The sequence below is a fragment of the Columba livia genome, chromosome 22 (genome assembly GCF_036013475.1).
Source record: "Columba livia isolate bColLiv1 breed racing homer chromosome 22, bColLiv1.pat.W.v2, whole genome shotgun sequence".
Lineage (NCBI taxonomy): Eukaryota > Metazoa > Chordata > Aves > Columbiformes > Columbidae > Columba > Columba livia.
This window is the reverse complement of record NC_088623.1, coordinates 5,760,715-5,782,278: the sequence shown is the minus strand read 5'-3', so window position 1 is coordinate 5,782,278 and position 21,564 is coordinate 5,760,715. Positions and strand designations below refer to the sequence as shown.

At 59.4% G+C, this 21,564-nt stretch overlaps 2 protein-coding genes across 3 annotated transcripts; both read right to left on the bottom strand.

Annotated features, from left to right (window-relative positions):
• Positions 1-82: 82 nt before the first annotated feature.
• SORT1 (sortilin 1) lies at positions 83-8,744 on the bottom strand. 2 transcript variants are annotated; one of them, XM_065038907.1, is made up of 20 exons: positions 8,532-8,744; positions 7,353-7,412; positions 7,051-7,124; positions 6,845-6,947; positions 6,586-6,750; positions 6,234-6,307; positions 6,050-6,099; positions 5,814-5,941; positions 5,574-5,718; positions 5,214-5,369; positions 4,368-4,474; positions 4,146-4,248; positions 3,886-4,054; positions 3,173-3,363; positions 2,656-2,845; positions 2,440-2,556; positions 2,117-2,225; positions 1,812-1,918; positions 1,422-1,545; positions 83-1,319 (listed from the first exon to the last, which is right to left on the bottom strand). In XM_065038907.1, exons 1-20 carry the CDS (start codon positions 8,727-8,729, stop codon positions 1,305-1,307), a joined length of 2,385 nt encoding a protein of 794 aa, XP_064894979.1. In that variant the 5' UTR covers positions 8,730-8,744; the 3' UTR covers positions 83-1,304. The 2 variants fall into 2 exon arrangements, with proteins under 2 accessions (XP_064894979.1, XP_064894978.1); XM_065038906.1 differs by having other exon boundaries at positions 5,814-5,944; positions 8,532-8,743.
• Positions 8,745-11,603: 2,859 nt separating this feature from the next.
• Positions 11,604-21,429, bottom strand: PSMA5 (proteasome 20S subunit alpha 5). Its single transcript, XM_065038901.1, has 9 exons — positions 21,203-21,429; positions 20,392-20,458; positions 18,306-18,432; positions 17,234-17,301; positions 16,832-16,939; positions 16,681-16,739; positions 15,986-16,088; positions 14,627-14,713; positions 11,604-11,894 (listed from the first exon to the last, which is right to left on the bottom strand). The coding sequence occupies exons 1-9, from the start codon at positions 21,229-21,231 to the stop codon at positions 11,817-11,819; spliced, it is 726 nt and encodes a 241-aa protein (XP_064894973.1). The 5' UTR covers positions 21,232-21,429; the 3' UTR covers positions 11,604-11,816.
• Positions 21,430-21,564: the final 135 nt, after the last annotated feature.

Genomic DNA, 21,564 nt, shown 5'->3' with positions numbered 1-21,564 from the left:
CCCGTCCCCTCCAGCATCGCCCCTGCAAGGGGTGACCCCCCCACATCCGTGTCCCCCCCCGACACAGACCAGGGCACACAGGGTCCGTTTTGGCTTTATTTCTAAGAACCCAAATATTGCAAATATACAGAAAAATACCCAAGTTCTCACACATCCAGGTTTATTTACAGGACTCTGCGCTGGCCTCACCCCCCACAGCCAGGCCGGGGGGGGCGCAGGGCTATGGCTTTTCCTGGGGGGGGTCACGCTGTCCCTGTCCCCATCCCTGTCCCCAGGCGGGTCCCGCGGGGACGCTGAAGCACATGCAGGAGGTGCTGGGGCCCCCCCGCCCCCCCATCCCACCGGGCTGGGGGGAGCAGCACAGTCACTGGGGCGAGAGCAGGAGCCGTGAGTCACGACAGCTCGGCCATGTCACGATAGCGGGGGGGGCAAGGGGCTGGGGAGGGTCAGCACCCCAATAACCTGCTGCTTCCCCCCCCACTGCACCCCCATCCCACTGCACCCCATCACCCAGCTGGGGGCGGTCACATAAAGCCTCCCCCCCTCCCCCACCCCCCCCCAGCTGACGGGGGGGCTGTTATGTGATGCAGCCGCCCCCCCCCCCAAAAAAAATGGGGATTTCCAGTGTACGGAGACTGTACCAGTGCTGGGACCAGAACCTGGTGGGGGGAACTGGGCGGGGGGCAAAGGACCGACCCCACTTTGGGGGGGCTGCTCTAGGCCCCCCCCATCCTGCCTGCACCTCCACCGGCGGGGGGAGCCAGGGCTGAGCCCCCCCAGCCCCTGGTTAAAGAGCTTCAAGCTTTAATTCATTATTGCTGCATTTCCCTCGGCCAAAGCCCGTCCGGGGTGGGGGGAGCGGGGGGCAGAGCTGGGGGCTACCCCACAGCCATGGGGACACCCCCGAGCTGGGGGGCCGGGGGGGCCCTGGCAGCTCCTATTGCTTTGGAGAAGAAACAAGCCGGGGGGGCGGGAGCTGCAGGCAAGTCTGGCTCCTGTCCCCCCGAGCCCCCCCCGGCAGCGGTGACACCTTAGAGCTCGTCCCCACCCCCCCGGGGATGATGCTGCCACTGGGGGGGGGCTTCGTCATCCTTAAAGTAAAACAGGCCAGAAAAGGGAAAAATAAAAGCCCATAAAAGCTGCCCCCCCCGCGCTGGAAGGAAATATTGAAGTGGAGTTAAGTTAAACCCCTATGTCACCCCCCAGCAGCAAAGAGCCCGTGGGCGGGGGGTCCTGCCTGTGCGGGGGGGCTGCGGCAGCGTGACGGGGTCCCCGGTGTCCCCAGCGTCGTCCCCGCGGTGCCGCTACTCCAGGAGGTCCTGGGGAGAGACGGGACCGTCACCCACCGCTGTCCCCTGGGGTGGCCCCATCCTGCCCCCCAGAACCGACCCTGGTGGGGGGCAGGACCCCCCCGTGCTCACCTCGTCAGAGTCATCGTGGTAGCCGCCCTTGGTGGCCGTGGGGACAGGGTCCAGCGTGTCCAGCCCGTCCCCGCCGGTGGCCTCGGCGTGTTGGCGCAGCACTGAGTATCGATGGACCAGAAACCTGCCGGGGGGGGGACAGGGATGTCACCGTGCTGCCTGCACCCCCATAAGTGTCCCCCCCGGCCAGGGACACGCTCAGCCTGCGAGAGCAGAGCCGGGTGCAGGGACAGGCAGTGTCACCCCAGGGACGGGCAGTGTCACCCCAGGGACGGGCAGTGTCACCCAGGGATGGGCAGTGTCACCCCAGGGAAGGGCAGAGTCACCCCAGGGAAGGGCAGAGTCACCCCTGTGTCCCACGGTGACAGTGGGGGGGGCTCAGCTCCTCACCTGCCCCCGCAGACGTATTTCTTGACGATGAGGACTCCGGCCACCACGGTGACAAGCAGCACGGCCACCACGGCCAGGATGATGGGGGTGGAGCTGGGGGACGCTGCCTGTGGGGACAGGAGGATGAGTCCAGAGCCGGGGGACACCAGTGTCCCCCAGAACACAACCAGCACCGCAGGGGACAAAAGCCACGTGTGGCTGCAGGATTTAGGGACAGTCCTGCCCGTCGCAGCAGCCGTTTACAGGCAAGAGGTGGCCCGATGTCCCAGCTGTCACCGTGCCTGGGCGGCGTCCCCGTCACCTACCAGCTGGCCGGGGTTGAGGAAGTTGCTGGTGCATTTCTTCTTCATGTCCGTCTCCTCGCGGCTCGGGCTCTCCCCTCCCGAACATTTGTCCCCAGGGATTTTCCGGTACCTGCAGGCCGGGAGGTGACACTCGGTGACCCCACAACCTCCCAGGGCCTGTCAGCCCCGACCCAAGGAGGATTTGTCCCCACCAGGGGCAGGGTGAAGGATTCCCAGGGGATTTGGGGGATTCTGCCCAGTCTCTCCCCATCCCTGGAAGAGTTTCAGCCCTGGCCAAAGGATTCCGGGGGGGTTTGGGTTTTTCCCCCCGTTTCCAGCTCTACCCGCTGGTTCTGAGCAGCTCCCGGCGGCCGTAGAGGCAGAACTCCAGGTCGTGTCCCTTCAGCTCCGGCTGCTCCACGCACACAGACTGATTCTCCGGGCGGTAGTAGCCAAAATCACTGCGGGAAGAAGGGAAAAGCAGCTGAGCCCCCGCTTGGGGACCTGGGAGGGGTGACATGTGGTCCCAAATGGGGACAGAAGCCAGGGGATGGTCCTACCAGAGGAAATCCTCCAGCGTGCAGGGACAGACGGACGGCTGCTTGGTGACGGTGTATTCGCGGCCGTTCTGGCACACGGAGGATTTGCGGAGGCGGCGGTACTGCTCCTTGTAGCCCAGGATGCAGCCGTCACTGGGGTCGCTGGGATCGCTGGAGTGCGCCAGCCAGATGGTGTAGTCCTTGTCCTCGCCTGCGAGGGACGGGGGTCAGCACCGAGGGGACGCGGGGACCCCCCCGCCCAGCAGCCCGGCACGGGAATGCCGCCCTGTCACGCTGTCCCCATGGCACGTCCTCTGCTCGTGCCACCCACACTGAGGTCTGGGGGCAAGAGCGGCGCCCAGTCCAGCCCCACCTGTCACCAGTCCTGGCTGTCCCCAGCTCAGGCCCGGCTGTCCCCAGCCCTTCTTGTCCCCAGCCCTTCTTGTCCCCAGCCCAGTTCTGGCTGTCCCCAGATTAACAGTAACTGTCCCCAGCCCCAGTTGTCCCAATCCCAGCCCCGCTGTCCCCGGTCACTCACAGGTCCTGCTGAGCAGCTGGCTGAAGTCGATGGTGTACGACACCCACTTTCGGGAGAGGAAGCTCCCGCGGAAGCCCCAGATGCTGACGGTCATGGAGCGGGCGCCCGGCTCGGACGCCAGCCCCGTGAAGAAGATGGGCTCGGAGGAGAACACGTACCGGTACCAGCACTGCCCCTCGTCCGTTGAGAACCTGCCGGGGGTGGTCATCAGCACGCCCCAAAACCAGCCAGGGGCCCATCATGGAATCATTTTGGTTGGAAAAGCCCCTCAAGATTGAGTCCACCCGTTCCCCACCCCCGGCACTGCCGCAGGCCCTGAGAACCTCATGTCCGTCTGTCCAGCCCTCCAGGGATGGTGACTCCAGCACTGCCCTGGGCAGCCTGTTCCAATGCCCCACAGCCCTTTGGGGAAGAAATTGTTCCCACATCCAACCTCAACCTCCCCTGGTGCAACTTGAGGCTGTTTCCTCTGCTCCTGGTGCTTGTTCCTGGGGAGCAGAGCCCGACCCCCCTGGCTCCAAGCTCCTTTCAGGCAGTTCAGAGATCAGAAGGTCTCCCCTCAGCTCCTGTTCTCCAGCTGAACCCCCAGGTCCCTCAGCCGCTCCCATCACACTTGTGCTCCAGCCCCTCACCAGCATCCCATCACCCCTTTCCCTGGGGACCCCCCAAAACCCAGCCAGCGCCCCCAGGCAGCAACGGGACACAACACGTACTCGATGATGTTGACGGGCTGGCTGCTGTGCTCGATGGCCACGATGAGCCCCCCCGAGTCCAGGATGGCATAATGGTGCGGCCCCTCCAGCATCCGCGCCCACGTGTAGCCCCCGTCATCCGAGATGTAAACGTCGGGGCTCATCACCGAGATGGCCCCCCCGACGCTGCCTGGTACAGGGGGACAGCGGGAGTTTTGGGGGTCACACACATGGAAATGGGGGCTCCCCGTGCCCGCCACCCGCCCCGGGGGGCTCGGTACCGTGAGCGATGACGATGCCGACAGCGTTGGGCTCAGAGAGCGGTGCCATGGGGACGTTCAGCTTCTGCGAGATGCTGTAGGACGCGTGGATGTGGAGGCTGCACTGCAGGAGCAACGGGGGGATTCACCCATTAACCCCAGCGGGTGCTGGGGGGCTCCCCAAGGACCCCCCACCCGCCCCACGGCAGTGGGACGTCCCCGGGGTCGGGGGGACAGACCCACCTCGTCTTTATTCCTGGCCGTGGAGTCGCAGGTGGTGTTTTTGGGTTTGCGCAGCGGGACCCACTCCCCACCACGGTCAAAAGTGATGACGGACTGGATGGAGTTGTCTGCGGGGAGGAGGAGGAGGGAGGAGGAAGAAACAGGCGGGGGAAAGAAGAGGGGGGGAAAAGAGGGGGGGGGAAAAGAGGGGGGGGGAAAGGGGGGGGGAAAAGAGGGGGGGGAAAAGAGGGGGGGGAAAAGAGGGGGGGGAAAAGAGGGGGGGGAAAAGAGGGGGGGGAAAAGAAGGGGGGGAAAAGAAGGGGGGGAAAAGAAGGGGGGGAAAAGAAGGGGGGGAAAAGAAGGGGGGGAAAAGAAGGGGGGGAAAAGAAGGGGGGGAAAAGAAGGGGGGAAAAAGAAGGGGGGGAAAAGAAGGGGGGGAAAAGAAGGGGGGGAAAAGAAGGGGGGGAAAAGAAGGGGGGGAAAAGAAGGGGGGGAAAAGAAGGGGGGGAAAAGAAGGGGGGGAAAAGAAGGGGGGGAAAAGAAGGGGGGGAAAAGAAGGGGGGGAAAAGAAGGGGGGGAAAAGAAGGGGGGGGAAAAGAAGGGGGGGAAAAGAAGGGGGGGAAAAGGGGGGGGAAAAGAGGGGGGGGAAAAGAGGGGGGGGGAAAGAGGGGGGGGGAAAGAGGGGGGGGGAAAGAGGGGGGGGGAAAGGAAGAACAGGAGTCAATGGGATCAGGATGCCCAGCACATCCTCATCCCCCTGCACAGGGGTCACTCTCCCCTCCAGCCAACCCCAAAACCCAGATCCCAGCCCTGGAGAGGTGTCACCCCAGGTTTTCTTGGGGGGGTGACAGTGACACATCCGCCGACCTTCGGAGAGGACGCTGGTGATGTAGATGCCGCGCAGGGAGGTGACGTTGGTGAAGTCGGTCTCCCCGCCCGTGGTGGTGTAGAGGTGCCGCTCCAAGGACTTGGAGTAGACGATGCCGCGGTCGTCGGAGGTGTAGATGGTGCCAAAACCCGTGTCTGCAGAGGGACATGGGGACAGCGGTGAGGGGGACGGGGGGGCTGCTCCCACGGCGCCACCAGCGAACCCCCCAGGGTGTTTTGGAGAGACAAAAAACAACCCCAAACGCCACAAAACGGCCTCAGCGCAGTCACAGTCCCCATGTGCTGCTGCTTCCAGTTGTGTCCCCAGCGCCGCGGTGTCCCTGTCCCTGTCCCACTCACCGCCCGGCTCGTCCACGTGCATGAACACCAGGTCGTCGTTCGCGGCCAGGATGGAATAAAACTGCTCGTGCCCGACGGAGGGGAGCTGCGCCATGTTCCACGTCTCGCCCTGGTCCAGGGAGACGTGGATGCGCCGCGTGGTGCCCTGGGGAAGCAAAGCATCAGCATCCTCATCTTCATCCTCATCTTCATCCTCCTCGCCGCGGGGGGAAGGGGACACCAAGAAGGGGGGACAAGCACCTTTTCTGTCATGACGGAGGCGAAAAGAAAACGTCCTCCCAACCCGAAGGAGTAAATCTTGGTGCCGATGACCTTGAAGGTTTTGCCGAAGTCGGAGGTTTTCTTCAACTCCAGTAACCCCAGATCAGCTTCTTAAGAAGAAGAGACGATGAATTAACGAGCCCTGGAGCCGTGTGTCACCCCCAAAAGTGATGGGAACCCCAAAAACATGACTCAGTTACTCCAGGTGTACTTACTGCAGGAGTTGTTCAGGTAGGTGGTGAAGAAGATGGTGTCGTTTGCACCCCTGGGCAAGAGAAAGGGGGGGAAAACACCTGAAAATGGGTTCATCCCATTGCTCTGAGGGGTTTGGGTGGTTCAAGCTGCAATCAGCCCCCCCAAATCATTTCCCCCCCCCAAAAAAAGCAGGCAGCCACTCACCACTTGGCCAGGCAGACAGCTTTGTGGATCTCCTCCCATTTCTCCCCAAAATCCTTGGAGACCCAGAGCCCGTTCTGCAAGAGCCCAGAGGTCGGTTACAGCCGAACACCCCCCCTACAACACCCTCCCTTGAAACCCCTGTCCCAAACCATGTCCCCCACCCCGTCACGGGGTCACAAGCCCCCTCCAAACCCCTGTCCCCAGTTGTGTCCCCCACGCTGTCGTGGGGTCACACGCATCCCCGGGCACACGGAGGGAACCCAGGACACGCGGCCACGATCCAGCTGGTCCCTGGGGACACACGGGGAGCCCCAGGCAGCCCCGGGGGGTCCCATCCTGCCGCTGGCTGTACCTCGGTGCTGAGCGCCAGCAGGCAGTCGGCGCTGCGGGGGTGGTAGGTGATCTGCACCAGCGGGTGAAACGGCAAATCCGTCTGCACAAAATTCTTGGCGAAGTCGGACGAGCGGAAGATGCGGCCGCCGCGGCTGCCGCCCGAGACGTCGCCCGTCAGGATGACCTGGGTGGGGGGAAACGGGGGGGGCTCCAGAAAATCCACCAGGCTGGGGTGGGGGGGGGACGCTGCCAGGGGGTCCTGCCCCCTCCCCTCCTACCTTGCCCGAGTTCTCGGGGCCGATGGCCATGCCGAACTCGGTGCGGATGAAGGTGTTGTTGAGCAGGCCGGTGATGTCCGCAAAGGTTTTCCCGTAGTCCTCGCTGGGAGGGAGGGGTGGGTGTGGGGGGCTGCTCCCAGCCCACCCCCCCGCTGCGGGACGGACCCCCCGGTGCCACCCGCGGGGTCCCGGGAGGGGACGCTCACCTGCGGTAGAGCTTGGACTGCCCAAAGCTCATGATCACCAGCGGCACCTGGAACGTCGTCAGGACCAGGATGACCTGGGGGGGACAGGGGGACCCGCAGGGTCACACCTGAGCGCAGAGACCCCCCCCGTGACACCCCCAAGGGAGAGGAGCTGTCCCCTCCTCCCGTCCCCCCACCTCCATCCCAGCCAGGGCTTCAGGTCCCACTGGCCCCACAGCCCCTCGGGCACAGGGTGGGGACGCTGCTGTGTCCCCCAGAGGGATCCAGAGCCACTTTGGGTGAACAGCCCCCCCCATACTTACCCCTGTGCTGTCACCCACCCAGGACAGTGACACAGAACCACTGAGGTCATCGAAGACGCACTGTGAGGGGAGAGGTGGCAGATGTACATTTATACCCAGGGGGACAGTCACCGGAACCCCCGGCGGGGCAGCCCCATGGCCACCCTCTCCCAGGGGACACTGGAGTCCCTGCGCCGTGCCCTGCCACCCCCAGCGAGGTGACACTACCCTGTCCCCATGCACAAGGGTCCCCTCTGTGCCATGTACCCCCCCGTGCCCAAAGAGCCCACGCCCTGTGGGACCGTGACCCCTCGGGGGCACTGGGGGACACTGGTTTGGACTGGAGTGGCCGGATAAGAGTGGGCAGCGGGGCGGGGGCAGCTGGGGACACTTTGGGCAGCTGGGGACAGAGCGCGGTGGCACGGAGGGGACAGGGGGCCTGCGGTGTCACCCCATCCCCGCGAAAAAGAGGGAAAAAGGGAAAAGAAATGTAAAATTAGCGCAGAACCAGTTGGGGGAACTGGTCAAACTGGGCTGGCGAGGCCACTGTCACCGCGCGGCAACCGGCCGGGCCGGCAGAGCCGGTGACACCTGCGGGTCCCGGCACCCCCGGGGTCAGGATTGCCCCGCCATGTCCGTCTGTCTGTCCCTCTGCCCTGTCTGGAGTCTGTGTGTCTGTCCAGCGGGGTCTAGGGGGTGGGGGCTGCTGTTGGACCGGTGTCTGTCTGTCTGTCTATCCGTCTGTCCCTGCTCGTGGAGCCCGTCCTGCCACAGCACGTGTCTCTGCGGGTACATGCACGGCAGCGTCTGTCTGTCTGTCTGTCAGTCTGCCCTGTCCTGCCCCCCCCCGCTGGCACAGGGAGAGCACGGTCTGTCTGTCTGTCCGGTCTGTCTGTCCGGTCTGTCCGTCCGTCCGTCCCAGGGGATGTAGGGGGACTGTCTGTCCGTCCGTCCCGCCCCCACGAGAAGTCACCTGCCCGCGCCAGGCCCTGCCAGGACTCGGGGCGGGTCAGTGTCTGTCTGTCTGTCCGTCCAGCCCATAAGGCTGGGGCTGGGGCGGGGCAGGGGTGTGTGTCCGCCTGCCCCAGCCATGGAGGGAGGGACAGAGAGTCCCCGGTGCTGCCGGTAGCTCCCCGCTCCCCCGGCCCGGTGCCGCTCAGGGCTGTCTGTCCCTCTGTCTGTCCGTCCGTCCCGGCTCACCTGGTGCGTGTTGTTGCCGAGGGCGGCCGGGACACCGCGCAGGCCGCCGCAGGCCTCGCCGCCCGCCGCCGCCGCCGCCAGTCCGCCGCCGCGGGGGGTCCGGGCCCGGGCCCGGTGCCGCAGCCCCAGCGCCGCCCCCGCCGCCCCCAGCGCCAGCGCCAGCGCCACCGCCAGCCCCGCCGCCCCGCGCGGCCCCATGGCGACTCCGGCCGCCGCCGCCGCCCCGCGCCCCGGCCCGCCGTCGCCCGCCCCCCGCCTCCCATTGGCAGCCGCCACCCCGCGCCACGCCCTCCCGCCGCGCCCCCTCGTTGTGGTTGGCTGTGGGAGATGTCGCTCTGGGACGCGCCACGCCCCCTGGATGTTAGTCCCGCCCCACTCCTTCTCATTAGCCTCTTTATTTGTCAATCACAACCCGTCTCCTCTTCTGATTGGCCGATAGCGCTTGCACGATGGGTGAGAGCCCACCCTCTCCCGTTTGACCTCGGGTTTTAATCTACCTAGCAACAACCCTCTGATTGGCATCGCGGCGAGGCGTGGAGCGACGGAGCAATTTTTTGATTGGTCAGAACGACAGGTAGCCGGGGACGCGCCAGGCCCACCCGCGGCCCATTCACAAGGTGCAGCCGCCCACGTGTCCGTGGACCCCAGTCCCAGCGAGACGCGGAACCCCCAGAAAGGTGCTCCGAGGGGGCCTGGGGGACCACCAGGGGAAGCGCAAGGCCAGGACAGTCTGAGGCTGGTTGTGGGGCTCAGCGCCTGGTTTTGGGGGTGCACAGCTGGCAGGGGACAGGGGAACAGCAGCGTGTGCGTCCCCACCCCGGGGCTGGCACCCCCGGTTTCCCTGCGGCTGGTACAAGCAGAGCCGAGTGTTGTCGCGCCCGGTGACAGTTTCACCCTTGCACAAGCAGGCTGGGGCGCAGCCCTGCCCTCCCCGGGGAGCGCTGGTGCAATCCATGGAGCAACAAACACCCCCGGCAGCCCCCCCGGGGAGGGCTCTGCACCCCCAGTGCTGCAAAAGCCCCCTCAGCCCAGGGCAGGGGGTTGTGGAGAGGGGGACCCCACAGAGTGAGGGTTAAACCTCCCACGAGCCCGGAGCGAGAGCCTCACCCAGATTTGCTCACCCTCCTGGGCTCTTGCTCCTTCTCCTTTGCAAACACAGAACTCTCATCGCACTGCTGTGTCATCCTTCCACCTCCCCCCAAAAAAAACAATCTACAAGTCTGATATGTGGAAGACAAGACAAGACAAGCTGCCTGGTAGCATCGCTCAGGTAACTCCAGACAGCGAGCAAAGGGACTGACACCAAACCCTGGGGTGGAGGGAGCACCCCGGGCTCCGTCACCCTCACCCCGCCTCGCATTTGGCCTGTTGTCCGTTTGGAAAGAGCTCAGGCTCTGCCCTTGCCAGGACGGATCAGATAAGGAGCACAAAGCCTCGATTTTCACCCACAGAGGAGCCGCTCTCATGTGATGCTGCCACCAGCAAACCATGTGACGAGGGCAGGGCATAAAGGACCATTTTCTGTTGGGTGAATTCGCTTTTTGTGTTTCCTGGGACACAAACAACCCCAGCAGGAGCAGCACGTCCCGGAGCAGCAGGGTTTGTTGTGGGGCGGGTGGTTCACAACAGCTGGGACACCCCTCGCTCTCCCACCCCAGGAGAGGAGAGCGTGCCCCAGCTTGGAGGTGATGCAAAGCTTTGAAGTACGTTAAGGGCGAAGCTGATAACAGCCCCAGTTTCACTCACAGGGTGGTGTGATGAGGGTGAGGCCCTGGATGCGGTCCTGACCTGCTGGATATTCAGGACAGGTGAGCTGAGCCGCCCTCAGCGCTGCCTCAAACTCACTACAGGGGTGGAGTGGCAGGAGAGCGGGCACGGCGCCCCAAACTGCGCCCCACGTTTAGGCCCAAAGGGTAAAGTCCATCAAGTAATTATTTGCTATGTTTCCTCTTCTACCTGCAGGTACACGTGTGGTGTTCAGCCTGTACCACGACCTCAGGCATCACCTGGTGGTCCAAGTTGCTTCCTATAGACCGCAACGAGGGGAAACTCAGGCAGGAACTGCGTGGGGGCGGCGCTTGGCTGTTCTGAAAGCTGAGGTTATCCAAGGACTGATTTTCCACTCGGGAAGACCCGGCTTCGCTGCTGGCAACGGCCAGAGAGGAAAAAATTAATAGTATGGGTATTTTCTCTTCTGCAAAAGGGAGAGGCTGGCAGGTGCGAGATCAGCCGCGCTCACCGCGACTGTTCGGCTTTGCCAAGGCGTGAAACAACTGCTGGAGACCGGCAAACCCCTCCTGGCAGCAGCACAGGCCACGTCTGCGTCTTCCAGGGCAAACAACGGTGTTTTGTTCAGTGTGAAATTGTAACTTCGCAAAATAGGCCAGGGCAGGCGATGCTCAGAGGGCGGCACAGACGAAGCTCCCGCGGCAGAGCTGGATCTCCAGCCCCTGAGGCTGCACTGACCGTACGAGCACCGTTTGGTAGGAAAATACTTCGCTAATCTCAGCTTATTCCCTTATCAGCCTGATCTTCAATTCGCAGATGCTGTTTTGAGGACAAGGGTAGAGACGCCAGCTGGAGAATGAGAAATAAAAGCAACGAGGCTTGTGAAGTAAATGAGCAAAACTTTGCTGTTCAAAATGAGGCCGATCTCAAAATTAAGTGATACTTGCACAGGTAAGGGGCAATCCCATTAAGCCCAGACCTGTTCCCAGCAGTGGGCTCTGGTCTATCACCCCCTTCTCACAGCTATTTCCAGTTTCTGCTGGAAGGAAACGCAAACCCCAAGCCTGGTTATAGATTTCTGCCCCGGGAAGGAGGCGGAGCTCCAGGTTAAGCCATTACAGACAGAAAAACTGGAGGAAGAGAGGGGAAACACCCAATAGATCTAAAAACAGCGTGTTTTTCAAGATTTGTGTGGAATTACACACATCACGACTCTCTCCACAAGAGGGAGACTCGCTCCCACCGCAGCCAGGGGGACGTGGTCGCACCAATTCCAGTGATGTTGCCCTCATCTGGCCCCGATTTTACCTCCAAACGGTCCCTCCCGCCTCAGAGAACTCAGGGTAGAGTAACAAAATGATTTATTCTCATTTCCTCTTATTTTAGAGATCCGTTATGTACAGAAACTGTAAAAAAACCTCATGAGCCTTCTAAGAAGAGCAATTACAGATGCTGCTGGAAAATAAAATCACGAGTAGTGGAAGGAACCGAGAGTCAGTTCGCTTGATTTTGGGGGGGGAGAAAAAAAAAGGGCTTTTGAGGGAGTCTGTCTCCTTTTCAAATATCCTTGATGACCTCTTCGAGCTCCTCTTTCGTGTACATGTGGAACTTCATCCCGGGCTCCACGGTGGCAAGCTGAAACGAGAAGGAGCAAGGGGTTAAGTGAAGTGACAGCGCGGGGCAGGAACAGAGAGCAGCTGTTCCTTCTCGGCTGCCCGATCTGCCAGCCCAGCAAGATCATTCCATCCCTAACATGCTCTTTGATTCCCTAAAATAGCCGCCTGCCGCAGAAATAGCTTTTAATTGACTCAGTCTCCTCATAGGAGCAGCAGCGGGGACCGTCTGCTGGGGACGCGCAGGTTCTGCTTCGCTTGCTGGGGAAGAAAAGCCCTGTTAACATGGATTTTTTTACCAAACACTCCTCAGAGGGTTATTTTGTGCTGCAGGGCAGTGTGGCTCTCAACAGAAGTGCCTCTTCTCCTCCTGTAACCAACCACGGGTACAAACCCTGGCGCTTTAGGCACCTTAAGAGACCCAAGATAGCAAAACACTCACAAAAGGAGACTGAGGGTTAGCTCTGGGAAACAGAGGCAAACCTGCGTTTTGATTGCTCAACGCCGACAATAACGAAGCCACAGTGCAGCCCGCAGCTGCCTGCTGCCCCGGACAAGAGCCCAAAGCCGTCCCTCCCGAGGCGAAGCCCAAGGGACGAAGCTGGGGGACAGCGGCTCTGCCCCTTGGCCAGGCAGCGCCCGACAGCCGGGCCGCTTGACGGGGCGAGCGCCAGAACAAGAGACACTTGAGGAACGACGAGAGTGGCAGAGGAATGTAAAGCGGGACCGGCGCTCGCGCCTCGCTCACGGCACGAGAGCCCGAGAGAGAGGGAAGGGAAAAGCCGAGGAGCGAGCGGGGACGCTCCCAACATCGCTCACAGGCACCCCCCGCATGGCTTTATTCTGAGGGGAATGATGTGTCAGGTTGCGACAGGGTCCTGGCAAATCCCAGAGCTCTTCCCAGTCTGTGAAACAGCACGGGAGGGTAGGACAGGCTTCTGGGGTAGAGGAGGGGAAGCCGTAAGCGATTTTCAAGGAGAAACACCCCAAATGCTCAGCCTGAGCCCCCCGACAGCCAGGTTTCATCTGAGGTTCACACACAGGTCAGAGACACTTGCAGATGCCCCTTTAGGCTCCTCAAATCACCCGGACGGGTGCTGCCCTGACACCGGACACACACAGACACCCTGAAACCCAAACCAGGCGTTCAGAGGCACCAACTACTCCAGTTTTCCACGACCGCTCAAACCCGCGTCTCACCTTCTGCCTCCAAACAAAAGCTTTACTCAACCATTCCCTTACAAGCTGCACGGGGAAGTATTTAATTTAAAAGCACAACATTGGTTTGGGCTCCTGACCTTCGCTGCCAGCAGATTTAACCCTCTCGTGACCACACTTTGCCCCTTCTCTTTGCCACTAGCTGGAAAATCCCATAAATGAGAAGGGGCTCGAATAAACAAACCAGAGCAGCACATACTTCCAGAAAGCAAAGCAGCTCCTTCAGGTAGAAGGTTTTCAGAAGGGTGACTTGAGTCAATAGAGACCTTTTAATCCTCAGCACATTCTTCTCATACTTAACCCTGACATGATTCCCCAGCACGTTCAGAGCGTTGCCAAGCACAGTTAAGCCCTGTTAAACGGGGACGTGACATACGGATACTGTACGCGCTCCTCTGCCTCCATTTCTTCGCACTGTACCGCGGATCTTCCAGAAGAGACCCGAAGCTGAGCAAGAGAGAACTGATCATTGTGAGCTGGAGCACATCGCCACCAGCCAGCATTGTTTCTGGAGAGTGTGTCTATGCTTTTGGTGTGCTGCTGGTCCTTTTCCCTCAAAAGAAGCTGGTTAATCATGTCAGGAATGGTCCCCAGCAGCAGTAGTTAATTAAAAAAACAGGGCACACACTTTTAGGCTGTTTGGGAACCAGGTTCCCGGCACTCAGAGGAAAGGAATGAGAGAGCGGCGGGAGGAGAGCCGCTCAGGAGTCGGAACGACGTGATTTCAAAAGGTCTAGTGTCTCATAACCTGCCAGAAATAGAAGCAAACTCTATACGCCAGCCTTGCTCATCATCTCTCCATTATCACTAACGAACTGGGAGGGTTTTTACCTTTCCTGCCTAAAAAGGAGCATTACAAGGTAGCGCTGGGCTCCCCAACAGCACCGCAGGCTCGGGCCAAGCTGAGCTCTGCGAGCCTGGACGCTTGTGCGCAAAAGCAGCGGTTCGAGGAGCACATTCGTTCCTGGAGGCTTCGCCTCTTCGCTCCTCCTGTCCAAGGGATTTTTGGCACCGCTGCAAGACTGAATATAGCAAGTCCAGAAGCTGTATAATTTTCATTCCTTCTAATATTACAAGTAGCAGGGGGAAAAAAGAATGGCAAAAGCCAGGGGGAAAAAAAAGCGATCCGGCTGGCACGACAGGTTCCTGCGGGGTCAGCGGGGGCTCCGCTCCCACCGACCTCCAGCCCACAGACCCTGAGAATCGCTGCTCGGGGATTAGCCGGGCAAACGAGCCCGGCTGCGCAGCGCTGGGGCCAAAGAAAGCTCCACCGGACAGTGTGAGGTGCTGAGAACATCCACAGCCGGACGGGGCTCGGCTGGGGGAGTCCTGAACCGCTCCACCGCCCCGTTCCTCGCACAGCCAGCCCCCACTGCAGAACACGAGTGGGCAGTGCTCTTACCTGCATATTTTACAACACAAGACGCTACCGAGACACTCGCTGCACAGCCAGCGGGACCCACAGCAAGGAATAAGATTAAAGACACTTTTGCTCCGCAAGCCACAATCACATGCTGGTAATGGAGTTGCAGTTACCTCAATGTTGGTTGCGTTCAGCTTCTCCTCCATCACTTGTTTCAGGATGACGAGGGAAGATTTAATTGCCTCTTTCAGTGTCATTGACTGTAAAACAAACCACCCTTTAATTGCACTGTTGACACTCAAGCAAGTGCTTTTTCGCTACCCCTCTGTCTGCAAAAGCCGCTGCACTCCCTCCCGCTCTCCTCAAATCCTTTAAGCTGCCACTGGCAGCAAATATAAAAGCTTATCAAGTTATCTGCAGTATCAACAGGAGATCAAAGCGTGCTGTTCGGGCAGGACAGTGACAATTGCAAGGATGGCGACTTTCTGCTCCTATGTAACTTTTTACAAAGCTTAAGAACTGTTAATCTGGGCACACAGATCTCACTGTCCAGGACACGAGGGCCCATTTCCCTTCACCAGTTACCGTCTGTCAAGCAGTTCCCCCCGTGGGAGCTCTGAAAAGCCGGACCCTGCTTGGCAGAGCCTTTGTGCTTTAATCACGTAATTCCCTGCGTGAGGGGGAACTAGAGCCATCGGGCTGAGCAACACAGAGCCTGAGGACAACCAGCTCTGCAGTAACTTTGCGCTTGGCAGATGGTTAAAAAGCCAGAGAGCTCAGAACCTGGACAGTTTTGCTAGTGAATACATTGGATTTTTGAGGCGTAGGCTGGAGGTCTTCACGGCAATAAACATCATCAATTCTACGTTTTATTAAGGTGTTTGGTTTCTTGCCACACAAAACGGTCGGCTCCCTCCTTGCAGAGGGAAGAAAGTTTGTTTAATATCAAGCAGGACCAGCACTTGCACCAGAGCCATTAATGTCACTTGGGTCACAACAACCCCATGAACGCTACAGGAAGAGCGGCTGGAAAGCTGCCCGGCAGAAAAGGCCCTCGGGGTGTTGGTCAACAGTGGCTGAACATGAGCCAGCGTGTGCCCAGGTGGCCAAGAGGCCACCAGCATCCTGGCTGGTACCAGCACTGGTGTGGCCAGCAGGCCCAGGGCAGTGACCATCCCTGTGCTGGGACCTGGGGAGGCCAAACCGTGAATCCTGGGGGCAGTTTTGGGCCCCTCACACCAAGAAAGCCCTTGAGGTGCTGGAGCGAGTTGAGAGAAGGGAACGGAGCTGAGGAAGGAGAAGAAGGAGGTTCAGACTGGATCTGGGGAACAATTTATCCTGGAAAGGGCTGTGGGGCATTGGAACAGGCTGCCCAGGGCAGTGCTGGAGTCACCAGCCCTGGAGGGCCGGACAGACGGACATGAGGTTCTCAGGACACGGGGCAGTGCTGGGGTGGGGGAACGGGTGGACTTGATCTTGAGAGTCTCTTCCAACCAATATGATTCTATTTCAACCCAAATCCAGCATTGTACCTTATGGTAAACCTCCTGCAGAGAGCTCTGGGCACCTTCCGAGGCGGAGCCGATGGCTCTGGCATCACACTGAACAAACGTCCCCGACGGGTCCATGTGAAACCTACAGGAACACGGGTGGGAGAGTGAATGGCCACTGCACCGCGAGGGCTTTCCCACCAGCCTCACACAGCTCCCCAGAGTCCCCTTATTTATTTTTTTTGTTAATAAAGAGTGAGTTTTCACTACTGCTCCTGGGGGAGACCTTTCTGGGCTGGCTCTGCAGAACCGTTCCCACCTCCAGCCGAGTGTCTGAAGCGCAGAGTTCAGGTTACAACCCTCCGCCACCTCCCCAAGGAATGTCACAGCAGGCTCTGCGGATTGTGTTACCGGTGGCTCTGCTAGTCCTTTAGGGAAAGGTAAGAATAAACTCGGGACCAGGAGAGCTTCAACGCCTCCCTCCTACCCAGGAAACCACGTTAAAAAAGCAAAGATTCAGCAAAGACACAGTGTTGTCTTCAATCCCTAACAAGCAGGCTGCTGCGACCCACGCTTTGGAAGGACAGGTTTAAAAGCATTAACAAACACATCAGGTACGTAATGGGATAAACCCAAGTGTTTGGCTTAAGCAAAATCCCAGATTTAAGTCATTAAAATGTCCAGAGGAAGTTCTGTCTCTTCCCAGAGCTGGTCTGGATTAAGCAAGCTGAACTTACAGCTGAGGTCCCTTCTCATCGACTCCTCCAAAAAGCAGCGCGACGCCAAACGGACGAGACTGCAAGAGGAAGGAGCGGGGAGGTCAGACCAGGCCAAGAGCGAGGTCGGGGGAACCCACAGCACCTCCCCAGAGCCCCCCCAGCTCCACACCATCGCTCCCGGGTCCGCATCCTCCTCCCCAAACTGCAGCGCCAGGTTGGACACGGCCTGTGTGACGCTCTCCACTGTCATGGTCTCGTTGTAGGTGAACCAGTGATTCTGCAGGGAAAACCAAAATATATTCACATGATTGCCCTGTGCCCAAAACAGGCCAATCCTGGATCATTCACGCTGGAGCAACACCCTGCGTAACTACAAAGACAACGTCACCAAACACAATGTTCCCACCAAATGTGCAATACTAAAGAGGAAAAAAACCACATTTGCTCTGCAAAAGCCCAGTGAGGGAAGTGATGCTCCCCACTCCACATCGGCTCCTTTGCTGTAACGATCTTCCCGTGCCAGAGACTCCCAAAGTGCCCCCGTTTTAAGCAGAGAAAAATCAAGTCTTACCTGAGTCTCCACTCTTGCTTTATCAATTAAAGTCTTTGCATCAGCTATTAAGCCGCTCATGGCACACCCTGGAATCAGAGAGGGAAACCACGAGTCATTTCACCAAATATTTGCAACACGCTCTCCCCCAGACTTCCCAAAGGCCAAGGGGGGGACACAAAAGGCTGCAGGGGGAGCGCATCCCTGCGTGGGAGCACCCGGCACACTGGGGAGGGAAGATGGGACAGGAAGGGATTTGCTCGGGAGCAAGGCTGGACACACCACTGAAGGGTAGGAACACAACCCAGTTCTCCCAGTTATGCTTCCCACCCACCCCACATCTGAACTGGCTCAAAGGAGCCACATTTGGGGCTTTCTGAGAGAAGTTAATTGACAGAAACGTGACTCTCTCGGGAGGGGAACTCATTCAACCCCCAGGCTGGGCTGGCTGACCCAGAGCTGGGTGAAGAGGCAGCAGGAGCCCCAGCACAGATCCTGCTCCGGGAAGCGAGGGGCTGTGCACCAGCGCACGGGAGGAGGAAATCAGACTCTTCCAGAGCTCCTTCCATGCCCCATGTCAGCAGCCACACGGGTATTTTGGAGGTCTCCTGCTTTTCAAGGCGACATATTTGGTCATGAGCCCGTCGGGGCCTCCTCCCGGCGCAGGACGCTGCTGTGAGCGGGGGCACAGGCCAACGTGAGCGCTGCGGGAGAAAACTGGCCTCTGGTCAAGCCTTTTGCAGTAATTCCCTGCTCTCCCGGAGCTAAATTTGGGATGAGCTTTCATGAGGGAGGTCACTGAGGTGGGGGGGGTGTTCAGCTGCCTCTTCCTGCTCCTGTAACTATGTCCTGCTGGCCTGGAGCCTGGAAAACCAGTGACCAGGACCTGAAGCTCACTGGGAGGGACGAGTGTTCCTGCTCGGCAGAGCTGCCCGCAGGGGAGGCCGGTGCTGAAACGCAGCTCCTGGAACTCCCAGGGATTCCTACTATGATTCCTACTATGATTCCTACTATTCCTACTACTAGATTCCTACTATGAACGTCCCCAAAAATGGATGGATGCTCCCAGAGGGAGCATTTTTTTCCTCCTTACCTATGTGGGAATCGATTTCTACGATCTTCTCGATGCTGCTGGGCTCCATGAGCGGGGAGGTGATCCGCTTCTCCACGGCCAGGCAGACGCCCTCCGAGGTCTGGATGCCGATGGCTGTGGAACCGAGCTGGAAAACACCGCACGGTTACCCCACCGCTCCACCCGCGGTAACGGAAACGCTGTAAAACTGACTTTGATTTTTATTTGTATGCATTTTGGTTTAGAGCCACGAAAACCCACCTGCAAAACTCTATGGCTTCGCACAGCAAATTTTAACGTCACAATTAGAAGAAGGAAACTGGGAACGTTAAACCCACGTCACTTCCCAGCTGATGAGCTCATCAGAACGCAGCAGGGCTCTGGCAAATCATTAATCTCTTCCCCGAGCAACATCAACTTTCACAGCTTAAAGCCTCATAAATTTAAAAGGCCTCGTGAATCTTCTTTTCCAAGGCAGAAATTAAATTTTAAAGTGAGAGAGGAGGATTGCACATAACGCCCTTAATTCTGACTACATCTGTACGTCTGGCCTTGGCATTTTTCTTTCCTTTAGCTCCTTTTCTCCCAAGTGTCCACGTAGCCACAAAATTTACAACAGGAACACGAGCATTTTGTGCAGGTACCATTTTCCAGGCAGTGGCTCATCACCCATGGCAAGTTTTACCCCGGCCCTGCAGGCCCCCGCAGCGTCACCACAGCCGTGAGCCGAGGGGTCAGACCTCAAGGGCTCCGGCAGGCCCCACCTCACCCCCAACTTTTCCACATTAGGGAATTTACTGGCATAGAATAACAGAATCATTTTGGTTGGAAAAGACCCTCAACACCACTGAGTCCAACTGTTCCTCCACCCCTGGTGCTTCCCCATGTCCTGAGAACCTCATGTCCGTCTGCCCAGCCCTCCAGGGATGGTGACTCCAGCACTGCCCTGGGCAGCCTGTTCCAATGCCCCACAGCCCTTTGGGGAAGAAACTGTTCCTAAATCCAACCTCAACCTTCCCTGGGCAACTTGAGGCCATTTCCTCTTGCTTATTGACATTAAGAGCACGATGTGCTGTCAGCCCTCTCATGTCAACATTAGCTTTGAGTAGTTTTGATTTTGGGATTAGCATCTGTTTGGTTCTGGGGTAAATTGCTTGGTAGGAGACAGGGAGGGGAACATTCCTTGCGTTTGAGGGAGTCTGATGGCTTTTCATTGTTCATGACCCATAATAAAGCAGAGCTGCAGGAGGTTTGGCTGGAGGGAAGGAACTGAGCAGCAGCAGCAGCTCTCCAATAACAAACCAGAGGGAAAAAGCTGGTAAGGAGCTGCCAGAGCAGCTGCACGCAGGAGTGGCATCCATGGGAAAGGCAGCAGCTCCCACTCAGTGCTGGGAAATCACAGTATCACAGTGTGTTTGGGATTGGAAGGGACCTGGAAAGCTCATCCAGTGCAATCCCCCCATGGAGCAGGAACACCCAGATGAGGTTACACAGGAAGGTGTCCAGGCGGGTTGGAATGTCTGCACAGAAGGAGACTCCACAACCCCCTGGGCAGCCTGGGCCAGGCTCTGCCACCCTCACCAGGAACAAGTTTCTTCTCAAATTTAAGCGGAACCTCTTGTGTTCCAGCTTGATCCCATTACCCCTTGTCCTGTCATTGTTTGCCACCGAGAAGAGCCTGGCTCCATCCTCATGGCACTCACCCTTTATATGTTTATAAACATTAATAAGGTCCCCCCTTAGTCTCCTCTTCTCCAAACTAATGAGATCCAGCTCCCTCAGCCTTTCTTCATAAGGGAAATGCTCCAACCCAAATGAACAGAACCTGATTGTTTTATTGCTGATCAAACTCAGGCTTCCAGTTTGAAAAGAGCACTGGAACAAGCTGCCCAGGGGGGTTGTGGAGTCTCCTTCTGTGCAGACATTCCAACCCGCCTGGACATGTTCCTGTGCGACCTCACCTGGGCGTTCCTGCTCCAGCAGGGGGATTGGACTGGATGATCTTTTGAGGCCCCTTCCAATCCCAAACATCCTGTGATACTGTGTGTGTGTGTGAAAAAGAGCCCCTTAATGTCACAGTTTGGCAACCAGATGGAGCTGACAGTACCTTTATGGCCTCGATGGCATATTCCACTTGGAACAGCCTCCCCTCTGGAGAAAAAGTGTTCACACCCCTGCAAGAACAACATCAGAGACGGTGTAAAGGGCAGGAAACAGAAGCTGGCAGAAAACACATTTAATTATTCAAGAGTGATGGCGGAAAGGGTGAGGGCAGCTCAGGCGGCGGCTGGGATGGGTCAGGGCTGTGGTGTTACCAGCACAGGCCGGGTCTTCTCCCAGGATGCCCCATCCCCTCCACGCCCACCCGGCTGCACATGGGGAGGTGCCCCTGCCCTTGCAGCAGCACCGTGCCGGGGGTTCCATCCCTCACAAAACCCCCACCGGGGTCTCTTAAACCCCCCCGGCTTTCAGGAGGCGTTTAAGGAGATGAGCTCCAGCCCTATGGACCCGCCCGGGGACCCCACACGCAGCCACCCCCAGCACCAGGGAACTGGAACTCGTCCCCGTTCATAGGGACGAGCCCTCCCTTCCCCTGTATTTAACAGAACCAGGTTCTCTAAAACCCACATTAAATAAAAAATAAGAGAAAGAGGCCGTAGGGACGTGAACCCAGCGGCTGCACCAGCGCCCGGCCAGGCAGGAACCCGCAGGAGCCCGGGAAGGAGAACAAGCAGAGGCTCTCCGGTAAGCCCCAGCAGGGCTGCGGCCCCTCCGGCAGCTCCTCCGAGCGGCCCCACGGCGGCCGCGGGCGAGAGGCCTCCCGGGGACGGACCGACCGCAGGCCCGTGACTCAGCCGCAGGCCGCTGGCGGCGGGGAGGCCGCGGGAGAGGGGCGGCGGGGGCGGGAGAGCACTTACCGGTCGTACTCGGAGCGTGTGAGGAACATGGCGGCGGCGGGGGCGCGGGGGGTGCGGGGGAACCGGCGGCGGAGGCGGGAGCGCCGCGCTGCCCTCGCCGGGTTCTGCTCCGCCGCTTCCTGCCAGCGGAGCCGCACTGCGCAGGCGCAGCCCCACCACTTCGCTCCACTTCCCCCCGCGCCGACATTCTATTGGTCTGCATCACTCGTCGGCTAGCCAATGAGAAAGCGGAGAGGGCGGGCTCGGCGAAGAGGAGAGGGGAGGAGCTGTTGGGAGCGGGGATTGGAGGGAGCGCGGAGGGGGCGTGACCAGAGCGCTAGAGGGGCGGGGCCGGGGCATACCGAGGGGACCGGGCGGGGGTA

What these genes read in the sequence shown, in the direction of transcription:
- PSMA5 (XM_065038901.1), bottom strand. Translation starts at nt 21,231, where the DNA reads ATGTTCCTCACACGCTCCGAGTACGACCG. An exon ending in ATGCCATCGAGGCCATAAAG is followed by an intron (nt 18,433 to 20,391) that starts GTACTGTCAGCT and finishes GGTGTTTTCCAG; the next exon opens with CTCGGTTCCACAGCCATCGG. An exon ending in GATGAGAAGGGACCTCAGCT is followed by an intron (nt 16,089 to 16,680) that starts GTAAGTTCAGCT and finishes GTGTTCCTGTAG; the next exon opens with GTTTCACATGGACCCGTCGG.
- SORT1 (XM_065038906.1), bottom strand. Translation starts at nt 8,729, where the DNA reads ATGGGGCCGCGCGGGGCGGCGGGGCTGGCGGTGGCGCTGGCGCTGGCG. An exon ending in CCTCCGTCATGACAGAAAAG is followed by an intron (nt 5,719 to 5,813) that starts GTGCTTGTCCCC and finishes TTGCTTCCCCAG; the next exon opens with GGCACCACGCGGCGCATCCA. An exon ending in CGGCCAGGAATAAAGACGAG is followed by an intron (nt 4,249 to 4,367) that starts GTGGGTCTGTCC and finishes TTGCTCCTGCAG; the next exon opens with TGCAGCCTCCACATCCACGC.